General features: G+C 36.1%; 1 protein-coding gene across 4 annotated transcripts in view; it reads right to left on the bottom strand.

Annotated features, from left to right (window-relative positions):
• The window catches only part of LOC113066243 (catenin delta-2-like), a 291,904-nt gene that overhangs the window by 161,068 nt on the left and 110,008 nt on the right, over positions 1-20,828 (bottom strand). For 3 of the 4 annotated variants that reach the window (XM_026238062.1, XM_026238064.1, XM_026238063.1), the window contains exon 3: positions 13,831-13,946. In XM_026238062.1, coding sequence (XP_026093847.1) covers positions 13,831-13,946 — 116 coding nt within the window. Of the gene's footprint in view, positions 1-13,830; positions 13,947-18,904; positions 19,075-20,828 lie in introns of those variants that run through there. The other variant, XM_026238065.1, reaches the window with a different exon arrangement.

The following is a 20,828-nucleotide window of genomic DNA, read 5'->3' as shown; positions in this document are numbered from 1 at the left end:
GCTACATTACTGTGGAGAAAAGACAACTTTTAGCCTCTTTCAGGCCCTTAAACAATATTCTTTGAATGGAGTCTGCAGTTTTCAAATTGGTTCCATAATCAACCCAGTACAGCCCATGGAATAAAGTGTCCTAGGAATAGCACTCTGTCCCTCACTCAAATGTGCTGAACCTTAAAATACCACCAGCTAATTATATAATGGCCACAAGTGGGGTAAAATTTTGGCAAAGTTTGACTACCATGTTCTACAGCACAGAGTGAATATTTCTGTCACAAACAGCCACGCACCAGCTAACACAGCAGGAGCAGCTACAGGCCAGTGGGCTGCAAATAACACTCCAAACAAACTAAAAGCACGCAGAGGGGTCATAGCATGGATTTTCATCATTCAATTTTCCCCACGAGGCACATTTGTTAAGTTGGTTAAGGTGTTGGTCAAAAACAATTGTGAAAAAAAAAAAAAAAAAAAAATTATATATATATATATATATATATATATATATATATATATATATATATATATATATATATATATATAGCAAATAAACCTTAAAAATATTGGCATAACAGAATTTTTTTTAAGTATTCATTATTTTATTATAAATATATTATTATTGATTTTTATTTGTTTTTATATTTTAAGAGAACAATGTACACAAAAATGTGTAATTCAAAATGCCAAAAATTCAAAATAAATAATAATGGATATCAAAAAAGACTTTATGTAATCTTTAAATCATTTGATTTAATATATTAAACTCTTCAAGAAAAAATTTAATTAGTAACCTTTAAAAACTTTGAAATTACCTCTTTACATCACAACACAATCATTTTTCATTAACTAAAATAATAAAAAACTAAATTACTCCATTACAAAACATCCACTACAAACAGTTTTTTTTTATTTTTAAGTTAAAATAATGTAAAAAAAAATAAAAAAAAATAAAAAATAAATAAATATAAAAACCACACACACATATAAATACATATGAAAATATTAAAAATGAAATAAAAATGAAATTTATAATATGACAATATATGAAAACATATGTGTATGTATATATATATATATATATATATATATATATATATATATATATGTTTTTTTTAAATAAATAATCCATTAACAAACAAATAAACAAAAAATATAAAACTTTGTCAATGATGATAAAAACGCATGATCACAATTTTCATATGAGTTTCAATAAATGTTAATTTAATTAACTACATTTACTAAACTACTAAACAACTAAAAAAACATTTAAACTGTTTGTAAATTCCATATTAAAATATTTTAATTAATAACTTTACCATATAATTGAATAAAAATGTAATTAAATATGATCTCAAGTGATGCTAAACGGACACCATCAGCCAAATAAATGGTCTCAGAAGGTCAATTCCACTAGCTCATGCCTCAGTCTACAAGAATTATGCTTGTTTGCTCTATTTTGTATGAGTGCAGCCATGCAGGCACATCTCCCTTTGCTCGAGCCCGTGTGCATCAAAATCATTAAACTCATCAGTCATTTTATATATACATACAAAAGGTGTTTGAAGGTAAGCAGAGTTTGTGAATGTGTTTGACCACTGATCCGGCAGGCAGACAGAGGTAATCACAATCAAAGCAGCTGCCAAATGTCACAGCATCAGTGTGAATGTCCAGTAGCAGCCAGAGGCCACTGCAGTCTCTCTTCATCTACTTCTATCAACTATGCTTTAACAAGCCTTTTTCTAACACTCAGTCTTCTGTCTTCAATCCCTCACCATCTTTATACGAGGTCAGCTAAGTCCTAAATGCCATTTACCTCGTTCAAGGTTAAGTGTCGATTTGACTACATTAAAATAATTTTTCCGATCACAGCTTAAAATGTAGTGAAAGCCATTCATATCTTTCATGCAATGCATTTGCTGAATTAGACAATTCAGACAGACAGATAGATAGATAGATCTCAAGCTGGCTGGGTAAACAGCAGCACTTATAAAGGAGGGAGGCTCCCATGTAGCAAGTACACGATTGGAACTCAATGAACTCATCAAAAACGTCTTACGGGAAGACAAACTTCAACCTTTGAAGTGCTGAACTTCTCTAACGTGTCAGTTTATATGCTAATTCAAGCAAGTGTCAGATTCTGAACTGCTGCTGAAGTCTCTGACCTTACAGGAATCATTGTCTTTAATGAGTCATTTCTCTAGTTTATTACACGCTGTTCCCATTAGTGCAGCCAGCTGAGTTCTACGCATTGATCAGAGCAATTCGCTGATCTCATCAAATCTGTTGTTTTAGTTCACTGTGGAACTGAACTTGAAGACACAATAATAAATGTCCAATATGATTCAATACAATTACTTTTTCACAACATGAGGGACCAGTGAACACTTAAGTTTATCTGGAGGTTCATTAGGGTTGAGCTGACAAATTGCACACAATCAATGCAGCTTATATATTCATAATATAAAATAAATTATTTAGCTCATCATTGGGACTTGTTTGTATTGTGACATTTTTAGTTATGCACATTAAACTTTTTGCAATGCAAAATAAATAAATAAATAAAATAAGGATATATTAAGTTGCAAAAAAGAAAAATAATGAATAATAATAATAATTCCTAAAAAAAAAAATAGGGGAAAATATTTAACTGTCATATGTCAATGTCAAAAAATACTATGGATTTACTTATTCACAATAAGGGATGAAACAGCACTTCATTTTAATCTTGTGGCTCATCTGGTAAATTTCATACAATGAATGCATCTCATTTATTCAAAATAGAATACAATAAAATAAAAGAATAAAATATAACATTTTGAAATTTTCAATTAAGCACATTAAACGTTTTGTAATGCAAGAAAATTTATTTTTAAATTAAAATATGTTCACATTATATTAGTACAGTATGTTAAATTAAAAAGTTAAAGTAAAAAAAAGTGTATATATATATATATATATATATATATACTGTATATGGGAAAACATTCACATGCATTTTCACACTACAGAGAAACTTTATTTATTTAATTTTAATGCCATTTTTATGTCCCCAAATTATGGTTTTGGGAGATTAACTCACTTTTGGGTACAAATTCAGCACCCAAAATATGGTTCAGTAGGTACCTGCAAATACACATGAAGTGAAGGCACTTTCTCCCTAGATGACCAACAAGTTAACAACTCTAGACATCAACATCAAACCAATCTCAAACTGAGCAGTGGTTCAACCCCCAATAAAGAATCCTTTTGAAGCAGCCCAATGTTCTTAACTGGCCCAGTTAGTGTTAGACTGCGTGTGGCAAACAGCAGTTGAGCGTGTGTGATGGGCAGCTTGGGAACACACACAGGAGATTAGAGGACACACACACTGGGCCCTTCTCATTATCTGCAGAGCCCACATACACAGAGAAACTGCTGACCACTAAGGGCTTTTACAAATGCTGACATATGGACCCGTAACTGACCTCGTGGTTCAGCAAGAGCTTGCATGTGCCATACACACAAACACACTCTCTAACCAATATGCCCAGTGATCCCCTAAAGAAAGAAAGAGAAAAATCAATGTTGTGTGTTTCACAGGCCACTGCAAGCTAATGTAAGTCATTTATAAAACCAGTCTGCTACCAAAACACTGAACTTCCTCTAAATGCTTCATACCAAACCATCTATTAGTTCCTTTTTTCCTCATTTCCTCTCATCACATGTAAATGATTGTTTTAAACACAATAAAGCATTAATTTAGAGGTCAAGTTCCCTCCTCTTCCTCCATTACAGCATTTTTTTCCCACTTAGATTTGCATGTTAATATTGGCCTTATCAACACATCAGCACTAGTTTGTTTGACCCAGTAATGGAATCTAATCATGTCCAGCAGTAGCCACCTAAACACCGGAATCTTTTCAATAAAAATGGATACATTTTCCGAAAAATATAAAAAAATTCTAAATAAAGCAGGAATTGTTTTATGCATTTAATTAATACATTAATTTATTAGTGAATTTTGGGTTAAAATATTTAATTCCTTTGCGATATATTTTACACAATATAATTTTTGATTTGTTAAAGTATTTTAAAGTCAAAACAGCTGCACTTATGTGATCATAAATACTGAAAAATCTAATATTGTGAAATATTTGTATTTATTAAGTTATTATAGTTAATTATTATTTAAGATATTAAATTGATCAATTACTAAAAATAACAATAATTATTTTATATTCTATTAAATATCAAAACATTATTTATTTCATTATTTATTTATGCCAAACCGTAGTTTTAGCAGTTATTACTCCAGTCTTCAGTGTCACATCATCAGAAATCATTATAATATTCTTATTCGGTGCTCATCACAATTGTGCTGCTTAATATTTGGTGGAAACTAATGAATAGAAAGTTCAGCGGGACAGCATTTATTTGAAACAAATATTTCTAAACAAAGATAAAGGTATTTATTTCTATATTTGATTCATTTATTGCATCCTTGCTGAATAAAAGTATTACATATTTTACAAATTAATATATAAATCAATAAATAAAAGATTAACTGACTGAACTGGCGAACCAAAATCGGCATGTATAATATTAATAAGACTACAAATTAATCAATTACAAACCTTGATAAATATGCATTTTCAATGCTGAATTGCTAATTCTACTATAGCTTGTCATTGACTGTTTGGTATAGGCATAACTGAGGTATAATTGACAGGAAATCGGTAAGCCCCGCCCAACTTAGTTATGTTTCTAACACAGACAAACAAATGGAGTTGCTAACTGGCTTACAATGACAGCTGTCAGTGAGAAAACCTTTTTCCAAGATGCTTGATACATTTTGGAAACAGAAGGACCACCATTCAAGTGGGACTTAAATATACCATGGAGGGATATATAAAAGGTTTTAAATAAATATGGTGGGTAACACATTTAACCAGTTTTATATCCAGAGGCACCAAAAAGCAGACCTTAGGCCGGCAGCCATATCACCCTAGAGCCCAAGACCGGTTGCCTACTGAAGCGAAGCAGGGCTGAGCCTGGTCAGTACCTGGATGGGAGACCTCCTGGGAAGACTAGGTTGCTGCTGGAAGAGATGCTAGTGAGGCCAGCAGGGGGTGCTCACACAGTGGTCTGTGTAGGTCCTAGCGCCCCAGTGTAGTGATGGGGACACTATACTGTCAACAAGCACCGTCCTTCGGATGAGACGTTAAACCGAGGTCCTGACTCTGTGGTCATTAAAAATTCCAGGATGTCTTTCGAAAAGAGCAGAGGTGTGACCTCAGCATCCTGGCTAAACTTGTGGCATCATGGCCTCCCAACAATCCCCATATCTACAGATTGGCTTCATCACTCGGTCTCCTCTCCACCAGTAAGCTGGTTTGTGGTGGGTGTTCTGGCGCACTATGGCTGCCGTCGCATCATCCAGGTGGATGCTGCACACTGGTGGGGGATGAGGGGGAAATCCCCTGACAATGTACAGCTTATTGAGTCCCTAAAAAGCGCTATATGAATGTAAGGAATTATTATTATTAAGTGTTTTTGACCTACACTGTACATGACGTGAGAACAGTTAGCTATTTAGGTTTGTAATAGCATGGACTCACTAACTTTAACATTAGCTGGTTTTAGCCATAGATACCTGTAGCTTAATGAGAGGATGACAACCAGAAAATGAACATTTTCATCTTCATTGGGGTTGGTGTTGAATGCTTATTCTTATTTGGGTCAATGTTACAAGTACCCCAGGCACATGGGTTTGCCATTATTTTGTAGCATAAACACCATCAAACTGATGAAAGCTTCAGATCTTATAATGTTTCTTTATGGGGCTGAAACCTAAAGATGTCTAAGTTCTGGTCCCCGTGCAACTGATACTCAACTGCCATTTGCTTATCTGTGTTTGTGGGGATGGGCTTACTGATAGGTCAATTGGAAATCAAGGCTTGGTAATATTGGAAGGGCTGTGATGATATAATTATTTTCATAATGTCATTTTATTAAGTGTGGGTAATTCTATTCAGAGTCATCCTGGTCCCTTATGCACATAGGCTTTAAGAGGCTTATTATGACATTATGAATTAAAAAAAAATTCTTCCAGTGTGCATTTTCCCAGTGGTAGTCTGGACAAATTTTTTAAACAATAGTATGTAATCACAATACCACAACAATAAAGAATCTGAACAAACTTCTAAATTTCAATGAATTCCCACCTTGGTAGGAAATAAAGACAAGGCCAGTATCACTGCCCTTGCACAGAGGTGCTAACATAAATTTATCTTGACATCATCCTTGATCCGAAAATCAGACTTCAATTTCTACATAACATTCAAGGAAATATCCCGATAAATCACATTTTCCCTCCAATTTACTCCTGTTTGTAGTCACATGGTCTTTAGGATAATGACTTCCACCAGCTTACATTTTATGCACAACGTCTGCCGTTTAAAAGATATGTGCAGAACTTCAGCTGAAGCAAAGTGGACAGTCATGCTTTGAGGCGAAGCAATTCACCACGGTACGTTATTCGCTGGAGCGCTGACTGGCAACCTATTATCCAATTTGAATAACAACACATTGCTTTCAGCCCGAGAGCTACGGAAGTCGCATCTCTAAAAATATAGCATAGAATAGAAAGGAACTAGTAGAAATAGTGTGAAAGAGCTTTGCCTTAATGTCCTCTCTGTAGGTTACAGCAGCCGTTTAGAGAAAAGAGACCTGAAGTGGCCCACCCGCATACACACACACTCACACACACACACACACACACACACACACACACCACACACCTAACTGGGACAGCAGATGTTCAGCGGGAAAGAAGCTGAATGGAGCCAACCGTGCACAAACACAAACAAACAAGAGATTAAATATGCTCTGCAGCGCAGGAGTAAATTTAAGAAGAGCTTCATTAATGCAAAGGTAACAGTGCTTCTATAAATAAAAAAGCTTTCTGGTGTGAGTCTGCAAAAAGAAAATATTAAGTGCTTCTTTGCACATTGAGAAATTAAGCTGGTTGTCTTCATACTAATGGATCGTCTCTGCATATGTACACAGAGGTGACCTCTATAAAAAAAAGATAATTGAGTTCATTATAAAGCCCTGCTCATGCACGCAAAAAAAAAAAAAAGAAGAATTTGTTTCTGTTCCATTTCAAATGTGGCAATCAGCAGGGGGGTTGGGAGGGACTGGAATTTAGAGATACTGGTTTAGAGCATAAAAGATTTGGATGAAGGATTGTCATTTTTCACACTAAATCTTCTGTTTCTTAGATACAGTAGCTTTCAGAGTGTTTGTTCCTCCCCATTTAAAGTGATAACTTTCAAAATTCCATAACAAATATGCCAATATTGGACTTTTTTACCAGGAGGAAGCATTATTATGGATTATGGATTAGTATTAGTATGGATTAGAAGCAACAGTTATATAAAGTGCAAGTGAAGTGACGTGTGGCCAAGTATGGTGACCCATACTCAGAATTTGTGCTCTGCATTTAACCCATCCAAGTGCACACACACAGTTGTGAACACAAACCCGTAGCAGCGCCCAGGGAGTAGTTGGGTGTTTGGTCCCTTGCTCAAGGGTCTCACCTTAATCGTGATATTGAGGGTGGAAGAGAGCCCTGTACATTCACTCCTCCTAAGGCTGCACGATTAATCGCATGAGATTGTCATGCGTGTCTCGTCAGTAAAGCCGGTTCTGTGATTAGCAGTAAATGTCCATCACCTGCTTTCAAATGGAGCGGCACTTACTACACAGAGCCGTAGTTCGCTGACAAACTACACAACACCGCGTCAAAATCGCAGATGAATCGCATGCGGTTATGAACACGATATAGCGTAACTTGTCAGCAAACTATGACTCTGTATATTAATCTCATGCGATTAATCGTGCAGCTCTAACTCCTCCCACCGACAAATCCTGCTGAACCAGAGACTCGAACCCACAACCTCCGGGTTACAAGTCTGACTCTCTAACCATTAGACAACGACTGCCCTAGTTGAAGATTAAAATGCCTTAATGATGGATTTGTTTGTACAAATGTACAAAAATGTACAAACAAGCAACTTTTCACTTCACACAACATGAATTGATGAAGTGGAGTCGCGTGGATTATTGTGATGTTTTTATCAGCTGTTTGGACTCATATTCTGACGGTACCCATTCACTGCAGAGGACCCATTAGTAAGCAAGTAAACTGTACCTTTACAGTATGTGTAACAATTTATGTGGATTTCACCAAACCATGACTTCATTTCATATATTTGTGATGTTAAATCTCACAAATTGGTGGCTTTTTTGCTCACAAATGTGAGAATTTTTCACAGTTGCAACTATTCCTTATGTTAAATTGATTTCACAATTACGTGTTGTACTTTTAACTTTGAGCTGGATCTGGAAACAGGCCTTAACAGATCGCTGCACCTTAAAGCAGAGATTTAAATTTGTCTGAAAGCGTCCAATCGACTTTGCAGCGAGTGAGAGGAATTTTGAGTGAAAAATGGAAATGCACAGAAAGCGAAGACCTTTGGGGAATCGGCCACACAGAGAACACACAGTCAGACATGTTTTTCAGCGATGACCTTTCACTAAACACAGCCTGCTGTTCCCCAGGCACTGACAGAAAAGGATGGAGGAAGAGAAAGAAAGGGGGCTAGAGAGACACAGAGCCACTGCATTAACACATACATGCAACATTTAAAGTCAATGTTGAGGTTGTTCATATCCTCTCCATATTAACATCTGTGCACTATGAATTACCCATATTCTAATATACTGAAAGCAGTCAAACAACTAATCCAAGTGATACCCATTTTGAATGAAGACATCTTTAAGATGCAGGGCAAACCAAAGCTAATTTCTCAAAATTTTGAGATGCCAATATACAGCACTTTTGCGTGTTAAAGTTTGGGTAATCCCACACACATTTATTTAGATCATGCTTGAGGTGCCCGAAAATTATGTGTTCTATAAAGAATTTTTTTATTTTTTTTACATTTGGAAAGTTTCGAGTCAAAAATGTAAAGGTACCTACTATCAGCGATGGAGCTATACCGGAGCTAGGGAGGGCTATAGCCTCATACAGAAATATTTAATAGCTCCGGTTTAGCCCCATTTCTTTATGAAGTAACTCTGACATCATCAGAGGTGGAAAGAGTAAAAAAAAAATATTCTACTCAAGTAAAGTACCATTACATTAAGTACATTACATTACATTACAAGGTTGGGGGGTTCGAATCCCAGGGAACACAGGTTAGGAGAAAATTGTTAGCTTGAATGCAATATAAGTCGCTTTGGATAAAAGCGTCTGCTAAATGCATAAATTTTAATTTACATTAATGCAATTTTACTTGACCATCTTTCTTGTTATTTTAGCGCCAGTTTACCCTGCTGCCCATTATTTACTGCAGTAGTTTCCATGGATAGATTTTTTTGTTTGTTTTTAGTACAATACTTCAAAGAAAATATACTTAAGAAAAAGTACAATTACAGATTTAAAAAATCACTTTAAAAAGCAGAAGCACACACACACACACAAAAAAAAATCTACTCAATTACAGTAAGGCGAGTAAATGTAATTTGTTACTTTCCACATCTGGACATCATCAATATCATTTATTTTCTTAGCACCCCCACATATTGGTCTAGCCCCCACTTAGCACCGGTAGAGAAAAATTCTGGCGCCGTGCCTGCCTACTATATAAATGTACTTGGGTAACGCGGCATCCAAAATGCTGTCTTGGTAGGCAAATCACTAATTTTAGAGACAGCCACTGTCGAAAATGCCCGAATAGAAAGCTGATGGGAAGCAGCAGTTGATTGAGAGAAGCAGGCCTATCTCACTTCCTGATGTCTGATACCTCTTCTCCTTAAAGTTATTTCCAAATGCTCAGCATCAGGAGATTGACTGTCAAACGGAAGCAATGTCTCCTGACAGAATAAAGACTAAAGGTTATTCACTCAGAATATTTAACCATCCAACCTGAAAGAGATGAGAAAGCCATGATAGACATGTGCTGAACGTTTAATAAAATGTACCTGTGAGCCTGTTAAAAGCACATCAACTTAGAAATAAGTTTTGCTTTAGGAGAGTTCCTACCAAACCAAAATAGAGGAAAACATGACACCACAGAATAAGGAAAAGTGACTGGGTATGTGTTTGTGTGTAATCACGTTATCAGGTAGGACGTGTTCCAGACAGCCATGAACCAGACTGATCCAGTGCCAGAAAGTGACTTGATTTACAGCAGTAACACATTAACACACATGAATCATGCTCAATGTTTACGCAACTCTCTGCTGCCACTGAAAACATCGGAAAACACAAGCAAAAAGAGAAATTACATGTGCACCTGGTTTAAATTGGTTTTTGGCCATGCGTTTTCCAATTATACAAGACATGTGCACCATGTTTACAGTAAAAAAAAAAAGTCTCATTTGCATTTTTACGGTCTATGGAAAATTAAGCAGACACTTTTCAGCATAGTTCACACTCAGAAAATAACCGGCTTAAAGTCCATCCAGAAACTACCCAGGCTTCAGACTACCACAACTTGAACTGTACTTTTTTTTGTTGGCATTTTCAATGTGTCAATGCAAGCATGCAACTTCCCTGTGAGCCTAGAGTCTCTTTATCAGCTCTACCCAGAATTCCCAGTAGACTCATTTCATAATCAAGGCCAGTCCACTGTAATAGCATCTCCAGTCTGTTCGGGCTTCCAAACTGTCAGACTGATAAGTCATTGCTAGCAGACACTGGCTTTGTGTCTCTCTGGCTCAAATTTCAAACCCAGCAATATGTAACAGATGGCAGAAAAACACATACTGTATCATATACACACACAACCAAAGACTGAAGACAAAACAGTAAAGTTTGCTGTTTATATATGGAATAAAAAAGCATTCATAATGACATTTAATAAATAATTGTAGCCAAGTAGATATGCATTGAATAAAATAATTTTGGTACTAAATGTGCAATATACTTTTTATGCTTTTTAAATAATGCTTACTAGCAGTGGTTACTATTATTTATGTAAAATGATTATTGGGATAGTCTAACAAAATAAATCATAATAAATGAATGAGATGTGTGTGGGACCGTAAAGGTTTTTGTATAATATTTTTAAATATACAACACAGTTTTTTGTTATATAATACAAAAATAAAAAAAGGTGATTTATTTAACTAATTCCATTCAAAAAGTGAAACGTGTATATTATATTCATTCCTTACACAAAGACTGATATATTTCAAATGTTTATTTATTTTAATTTTAATTTTTAATTTTTAATCTGTTGTTCAAGAGTGGCTTGACACAAGGAATGCGACAGCTGAAACCCATGTCTTGCATACGTCTGTGCGTAGTGGTTATTGAAGCACTGACTCCAGCTGCAGTCCACTTTTTGTGAATCTCCCCCACATTTTTGAATGGGTTTTGTTTCACAATCCTCTCCAAGGTGCCGTTATCCCTATTGCTTGTACACTTTTTTCTACCACATCTTTTCCTCCCCTTCGCCTCTCTGTTAATGTGCTTGGACACAGAGCTCTGTGAACAGCCAGCTTTTTTGCAATGACCTTTTGTGTCTTGCCCTCCTTGTGCAAGGTGTCAGTCTTTTGGACAACTGTCAAGTCAGCAGTCTTCCCCATGATTGTGTAGCCTACAGAACTAGACTGAGAGACCATTTAAAGCCTTTGCAGGTGTTTTGAGTTAATTAGCTGATTAGAATGTGGCACCAGGTGTCTTCAATATTGAACCTTTTTACAATATTCTAATTTTCTGAGATACTGAATTTGGGATTTTCCTTAGTTGTCAGTTATAAACATCAAAATTAAAAGAAATAAACATTTGAATTATATCAGTCTGTGTGTAATGAATTAATATAATATTCAAGTTTCACTTTTTGAATTGAATTAGTGAAATAAATCAACTTTTTGATGATATTCTAATTATATGACCAGCACCTGTATATGAGAAGACAGATTTTAATTTTGATCAACCATCACGATAACAGTTTCCTCGCATAGGAATATTGCATGACGACTCGAGCATAGAGTAGCACAGCTTCATGGAAAGCACTACTGATTAAAAATAGCATTTGTGGACAAATCAATCGTAACATGAACCACAAACAGAGCAAGACCATGAGAGAGCAGATCTGAATAAATGTTTTTTCTAAGAAGGCCTCTGGAATGAGGATCTGAATCAGCTATTGTGGAACAGTTCACTTATGCCAAATTAAAAGGCTAAATCAATATTATGTAGCAGAGTAACATTATGGCTTCCTTCCTGCACAAGCTCTCACTGGAAACCTTGAGGCTCTGAGGGCAGCATGACTTCATTTCTATCTTGCCCTGTCATTTTTTCGGACTGGATAAACACTGATTCCTTTCATAAAAGACATTGTGAATAGGGAGTAAAAATGTGTTATAAAAATGAAGGACAGCCTTCTCTTAGTTTTGCAGTTACATGCACACATTGTGCTACTGAAGTTAACTTTTTAACAGTCAAACGTCTTCATTACATGCATTTAAGAAGCTCAAGATATCTTTTAAACCTGTCCCTCACCCGAGAGTTACTGTGTCACAAAAAAAAAAAAAAAAATGGAAAGAGCTCAGGGGGACAGTCCTTAACTGTTTCGCTTCCCCTCCTCTTTCAATAAAACCAAGAAACTCTCAACACTAGAGACTCCTGGAAGGTCAAGCCTCCAAGAGATGCACATAATTAACAAGTGTGAGGAATGTTAACTAAAGCTGAATGATTTTAATTGCTATTGAATGTTGAGGAAGCTAATGACATAGTCACTTAAAGGGGTCATATGATGCTTTTTTAAAGATCATTATTTTGTGTATTTGGTGTAGCAGAATATGTAGACATCCGTTAATGTTAAAACACACATTATTTTTCAAATACTGTACATTATTGTAGGTCCTCTATGCCCTGCCTCTCTCAAACACGTAATTTTCTACAAAGTCCCTCATTCCGACAAGCGCAATCTTCTCTGATTGGTCAACTGACCAAGTGCATTATGATTGGGCGAACACCGCAAGCACACGTCGGAAATGTAACGCCCCTTTCCATAATCGCGAGCTTCTTCTTACAAAATAAATGTAAAGACAGTTAATAATGTCCTTAATTTTACCATCAGTTCAAGCGCGAAAGGGGAACAAAGTTACATGACAGACACAGTGATGAAGCCGGTTAAGACAGCTGACTCCACTGTGCGACTCTCTCTCTCTCTCTCTCTCTCTCATGCATAAATAGAGTTTGCTTTCACCCGTTTGAATGGACCATTTTAGGGGGCGTGGCAGAGTCTTAACTTTGAATCTCTTTGGATTTGAGAGTTTAGTCTTTGCAGCTTTACAGATCTTCTTTATGCACCAAGAAATTGTAACACTCCAAAAACAAAGGAAAATTTTAAATCGCAGCAAATGACCCCTTTAAGAGGAAACTTGTATATAGATATTTTTATGCATGTATATTGTTATTTGAGAAGGTATCTCATATGTAACAAATGTACATACACATATTTTACCCATGACAGAATAACATTTACAAATATAGGGAAAAACATTAGCATTTAGATCCACAGATGGAAATCCACTAACATGTGGACCCACACACACATAAACACTTTCTATTTCACATACAAACGCACGGTGCTGTATGTAAATCACATTATGAGCTGAAATTGCATGAACTCCATTATCACCCCTGCAGAAAGAAGTCAAGAATATTGTCAGAGTTTCCTTAACCGTACAATTACATCCTTCAAGCAGCATGGTCTCATTATACAGACGCATTAGATAGCCCCTGCACACTCCCACACAGTGCATTAGCATTACCTGATACTGCTCATGCTGCCACCTGTCTCAGATCCCAGTTTGCATCGCTCCAGCTGAGTAGCCACTATCTGACGCTCTGCCTCCAGCTCTCGAGTTAATCTTTCAAACTGTAGTTCCTAAAAAAGAGAAAGAGAGATGGTCAGTTAACAAATTTCCTTAAGTGCATCACTCTACTTCACTTGTACAACAAACATGTGAAGATTACTGAAATGCAACATTCTTATTTAAACCGTACACAGCTGACAGTACCGCCTGAACTGATATTGTCCATTTTCTGAGAAAAATATAAGTGGTATTTAGCTGTGCAAAAGCATTCTTATGTGTTTGTTAATGTGCTCTGAGTGTTTTTCCTTGTTGCTATGCATTTTCTAACGTGGCTTCTAATGTTTTCTGACTGTTTTTGCATTTTGCTATGTAGCTGTCGTTGGGCTTGTATGGATGATTTTTTGGTTTAAACGTATTTTTACAATATTGATATGTCTTCTTAAATCCTTAGATATTTTAAGTCTATTAGTCTTTTAGTCTATTTTGTTGCCTGTTGATGCACGAACAAAACTTCGCTAAACATTATTTGAAGTGTTCTTGCCATCACATAATCACATTAAGGTTGTTCTTTGTTAATTTTCATAAGGAACAGTCGCAGATTTTAAATTCTCAGGAAACTCGAACAATAAATGTTGTTTTTAATGTTCTTTAATGTGGCATGACAGATCATTGTAGAATGATCATTAGAAGGTACTGTATATTTAAAAAACAACAACACTGAAATGTATCATGTCTCAAGCAATTGCTCAATCATGCTTTTATGCGCATTTTGAAGTATCGCTGAATTTTTAATAAAAATGCCTCAATTTGCATTAAAAAAGATTTTACGCTTGCAGTTTTTGACTTCTGGAAAAAGGGTTAATACGAATAATGGGAGATTGAAATGCATTTTGCAAATAAATTCCTCCAAGCGCATTAAAAAGACCCCAAAAAAGTGGACCGATCTGGTTCCAAAGCATCTGAAATGTTGTTATATGGTCATTCAGAAATGCCAGAGCAAAGTCTTTCATCAAGGTATTTCTGCATTATTGCCTCCCAGAACTGTTAAATGACTGCGTTCCCAAACAGCAGCATCCACCTCTGAAAGCAATAGTGTTTCGTCTGCTCATTCTGAGGTGCAGGAAAATTCTTATATTAAGTAGCTTCTCCTACTTTTCTAAGTGGTGTATAGTGCCAGTTTATAAGGAGGTGACGATTTTGTTCTCTTTGATTGGCTGGAAACGGTGCTTGTTCGGTATTCCAATTGTGCACATAAGTTAAATTTGCAACTTTGGATGGAAAACCGACTAGTGTTTCATGTGCTGTCAATCTATAAAAAAAAAAATTATCAGATAAATCACACCCTTTTTCTGTGCAACAGCAAAGCACCTTTTTATATTTTAGAGAAGTCAAGTTGCAATAATGAAAAGGACCACATGAAAAAACCTAAACCAACCACCTGCTGACTGCATATATCTACTACTGTAGACAGATCCATTCATTATCGTGAAAGTGTGTGGAAACAACTTGAATGAACGGAAATGTCTGTGCCTGTGGATAGCTAAATAAAATGTGCGATCAGTGTGTCAAAAGCACTCATACATGCATTATTATTATAACGGACTCAAAAGTGTTTATTTTACAACTTTTGTGCGCAACTGCCACCATCTTTACCTTGATTGTAGTCTTCATTCATCATAACTTTACTAGTTATCTACTTGAGAAAAGGTACTCTGCATCTCATCTGGCCATACAGCAGTGGGATGTTAACAATCCATTCAGTCTGTACTTCACACAGCGCATGTGACGTGTGAGGGCTCGTGCTCTTCACAGAATATGAAATAGCTCTGCAATCTCTGATGTAATCAGCCTGGTTTCCTTTATATTAGCACTTGTTTGGACGGATTGTTTGAACGCATTTGCTTCCTGGATCATTGGACTGAAAACTTTCCTGGAGTTTGGCAGCTTAAAATGATCTGATCGCAAGCAGAGAAGCAAAATTGGGTTAAAGGGTTGGAATAGAAATAGTGCTTCAGTAACTTTCTTTCTGTTAATTGCATAAAATTATTTTAACACGTTAAGGATTGTAAAATGAATTGCATGCGTTAATGCATTAGCGATAGCAGCCCTAATATATATATATATATATATATATATATATATATATATATATATATATATATATATATATATATACACGCACACATGCACACGCACACACACACACACAATATATTGCATATTCTGATATTCATTATATTTTACTTAATCTGTTAGCATTATTTATTATATTTTTGAATACATATTTCATGAAAAGTTTTTATAAGTCACCATTTTTATGTTTATATATCAACAGTGTACTGGAGTAGAACCATAACCGTTTTGATTATTATATCCTATAATAAACAGCAAGTGAATGTAATAGTTTGGACTCTGTTGTTAATATTAACCTTGAATATTGTAGTAAATGTACCAACTGACAGGGTTCTCTATTTATTTTACATTTTCAGTTGAGAGAGATCTGTTTCCTTTAGAAAAATTGAAATGTATTTTACCTGATATAGTGAATGGATTCAAATGAACTGATATTGAATCAAATTGAGATCAGAATCTAATTAAACCAAGAATCATCAGAATCAAGACGTTTCAGCATGGTGTTTGATCCATTCGGGTGTCTAGATTTGGCTCACGTTCCTCCTTCGATGAAAGTCTATGGGATCTGTTTGTCTGTTTTATTGTCCGCTAGTTAAAAATAAATCATATATTTGATCATTTAGAAAAAAGTTAAATAACAACTTCTGGACAATATGAGTAACCCACTATTACTTAGAGTTGGAGGTTTGTTCATATCCCTAATCTAATAAAGCCTAAAGCAAGAACCACTAATTACATTCAATATGTCATTTAAAAATGTCCTATAGAGGGCACATTTTGTTCTCTGCAGTAATTATATTGAGTTACAAACTTATTTTAGATTAGATTAAACTCTCGACCTATAGAGAAACTTCTTCAGAATTTGTGGAGCAGCGTACCCGCCAGCTATAAATCAAAACAGGCAGACCCCCGGCTGACCCTGAGAGATGATAATCACCATTACCACCCCAGCTGGGACAGAAAGTGCACCATCAGCACCAATAAAGGCCCATTCCAGAACCGGACGGCACATATAATCACTTTGACAGCCAGCCCCAAACTGCCCCCTCCAGGCAGCCAAGATTAGGGCCTGAAGCCCAGCACCAGGAAACAGCGCTTCCTCCAACAAGAATCCTTCAGAGAAGAACAAAAGGCCTGCATGAAACTCTAAGTATTTTTATTCCAGCACATCAGGGTTGAGAAACAGTCCAGAACAGGAAAATGGAGATAAAATACGAACTCAGAAAACAATCAGACGCTCCACAGCAGAGTTCTTGTCACCGGTACCTGTTTTAATTACAGCCGGGCAGGAGGATCGATGGAGGTCTGATCAGTAACCACATGAATACGAGGGTCGTACAATTGGAGAGTTTATTGATCCAGCTCTGAAAGCCATTTGTGGACTGAATCAAATGATTGTGTGTCCCGCCATGCCCTCTTTCCAGACACCAAAACAACAATTTATCCATTTTTATCCATCTGCACTTAATCACAACCAACCAGCTCTCAGCCGCCAAACAAGCCAGCAAACCACAGAAGTGCAAAAATAGTAATAAACTGCTTCCCTCTCTGTCTTGCCCTCTCAACTCTCTCTTTCTCACACTGTTCACACTTCTCCTATAAGATTTTTCGCTTCTCACATTTGTTCAGTTCAGGACACTGACACATTAAAAGAGGATATGGACTGTGGAATGCATCCTGCCCACAGAGAGATACACAGGGATACAAGTAATTAAATCCAAAGAAAGATGCCTTTGCATGGCTGTGTTCTCCATTTAACAGAGCTCTTTTCAGATAATTCTGAGCAATACTGAATAATAACAATACATTTTGTCGTAGATAAAGCAACATTGTGAATATTGCTACGATTGTAATGTGTAACACTTGGCAACTATGCTTTCTAAAGATTGTGTCATGAATTAATCTGCATCCCCTCCTGTCACATTACATGCGGGTATATAAGCACAGATATTTTTATGTCTTATGTCTCTCATTTAAAATTCAAAAACAGTTGAGTTGATAGTTTGTTTAGTGTAAATCAGTTAAATTGAAATAATCAAAATATGAAATAATTTTTGTATTTTTCACAGGCTTATTACTTGAATTGCATATCGCATTGTGGTATGTTTAAGGGTTGAATGAAATGTCCATTATTTTGACAGAAAATGTAAAAATTTTATGGTTTTTTTTTCTTACAAATAACTGTCTCTGTGCAACATATTTTGCTGAATTTTATATATATATATAAATTCTTTATATTTCACATAGATATTATATATTATTCCACTGGTGCATTAGAAAATCAATAACACAAATCACAAATATAAAAAGTATATGAAAAATTTAAAACTCAGAAAAATATAGATACATATACTGTAGTAATTGCATCATCGAACAAAGGTAGATTATATTCTGGATAATTAAAAAAAAATCCTGATGAACATCATGCGACTGAAACGTAGTCAATAAATAAATATTTACATATTTTTTGCATAGATAGTGTGTGCACAACTTGAGATAAAATATTGGCGCAAACCACTAATAAAGAAAATAAACCAGCAACACCTGTTGATCAGAGTTAAAAGAAAATAACTGCAAGGATATCCTTTAAATCCAAAAATTTTTTAAATAGCATAATGAGAACTGACAGCTAAGTATGACTTAAATCTACCAATAAAAACCTGTATTACTGTAACCTGTAATACCTTTGCAGTATTATACCTAATGCAAAACGCAACAGATATCCAGAAGGAAAAGAAAAAACAACTTGCATGGACATCTTAACCGAATATCACTAATGAGCAAAGCTTACATATAATCCAGATAAAGTTCCAAAACTTCAAACTCGACCTTTAAATCACAAACATATTTTTCCATCCTTTCCCATGCAGCACAAATTAGGACAAAACATCCATACCTCGTCTCACACCACACCCCCGAGCAACCTGTCGCAGAGATCAGTGTAACGCCAACCCGTCTACCATCCTTCCACTTAGCTCTTCCCATTAGAGAAATTCCTCCACTCATTACAGGCGCGGCCGGTCTTTCAGCCGCAGCTTCCAAGCACCTCGCGCTCAACACAAGCTCAGTCAGCCACAAAGGTCTCCATGGCAACAGAGGACCCAGCGCCCCCCTCTGGCATTATTTATGCAACATTTCATCGCTGAAAGTCCCGCCCACCAGCCAGACTGCCAAACCGAGTGTCCCTCCAATCGCTCTTCCAATCTGCCCCTTTTCGCAGGACTATTTGTGCCTGGCACCTCAAAGAGTGGGCGAGAATTTAGAGTGCCTTTGGGGTGAAACGCTAAATGCCTCTCTACACCATTCTTCCTCCCCCTCCATCTATCCCTCGGCGCACTGAAAAGCCTGAGAACTTTCACTGTCTGTTCCACATCAATACGAGCCTGGAAGTCGGTGTTCTTGAGAGAGACAGAAGCGATTTATCTAAAGCGCTGTGTCGGAACATATTTAAATACAATGGAGCCCCGGAGAGGCCGGGTGTATAAAGGAAAGAAGGATGCCAGAGCGTTTAGGCAGCCAAAACTTCTCAAGCCCTTTTAGCGCTACCAGATATTCATTATTTATTGAAAGGACACTATTAACAGCATACAGCTAAATGACCTGCCTGGCTATGGTCAGAGTAAATGAGAGATGGTATTGCGTTTAACTAAACCAATCTAAGCATCGTAAAAGCAGGGGCTTCAGAGGTTTAGCTGCTGTAGAAATAAGCCGGTAAAATATAAAGAAGGAGAAATGTTGCTGACCACCTGCTTTGTGTTCCCCTCAGTAGGGCTGGTCAGTGATGAAAGCTGATTGATAAAAGGTTACTCTCGGCATTCTCATGCATACCAAGTGCGCTGTCACCCTCTCGCCTAATAGGCTCCTCTCTTCCGTCTGATCTCTCCATCCTTACAGATGAGCTGGAGAAGATGGTCAGGAAGTTTTCAGGCAAGATATTCACAATATATTGGTATTGGAGATTTTTCTTAATTTATAGGGCAATAATCAATATTTAATTGTGAATGCGTGGTCATTTAGATTACCATTGTACAATACTCACTTAAAGTTAAACGTTAAAAACACTAATAAATATGTTTTCTATGTATCATATCAGCAATAATATGAAGATAATTAGTATTATAGTGTCTTAAAATGCATTATATTATAATTATGCAGCAAATTGGCATATCAGAATGATTTCTGAAGGATCATGTGACCTTGAAGACTGGACTAATGGTTGCTAAAATATTGAGCTTTGCCATCACAAACATAAACCAGACTTAATAGAATATTAAAATTGCAATGTTCTTTGACAATTCACAAATATATCGTTCTTGTGCTGACCCCTTTTGTGATTTTGTACAGAGAGTAGAGAGTAGAGAGTATCCTATTCCAGCCCCTCAGGGGAAACCAGCTGTAGCCCCAACAGAACAAACAACAGGTCATGTGATCTGATGGCTGAGTGAACCCTTCCATCTCTCTCAGGTGACCGTTTCAGACCAGGATGAGAAGTCTGAGGTTGTCTAACCTGGTCTTCAGTTACACAACTTCAAGCATGAAGTTAAGTGCTTGAACTAAGAAAGAATGAAAGAAAGAAATCATCATTTTTGCCTTTAAAGCAATATAAAAATATAAAATGTCTCATCCACTATTATTAAATTGTATATATTTTATGTAATACATTTGAGTATTTTGTGGTAAACGTATTTAGACACTTAAAAGGAATAAATATCAATGCCAAAAAATAAAATTAAATAAAAAGAATAAATAAAAGAGCATCAGGCTATAAAAACGTAAGCAGGCCTTTTATAAGTTACTTGAACTGAGTTTGCCTAATTTTC

The sequence above is a fragment of the Carassius auratus genome, chromosome 49 (assembly GCF_003368295.1).
Source record: "Carassius auratus strain Wakin chromosome 49, ASM336829v1, whole genome shotgun sequence".
Classification (NCBI taxonomy): domain Eukaryota; kingdom Metazoa; phylum Chordata; class Actinopteri; order Cypriniformes; family Cyprinidae; genus Carassius; species Carassius auratus.
The sequence above is the reverse complement of the archived record's forward strand: the minus strand, read 5'-3'. Positions and strand labels throughout refer to the sequence as shown.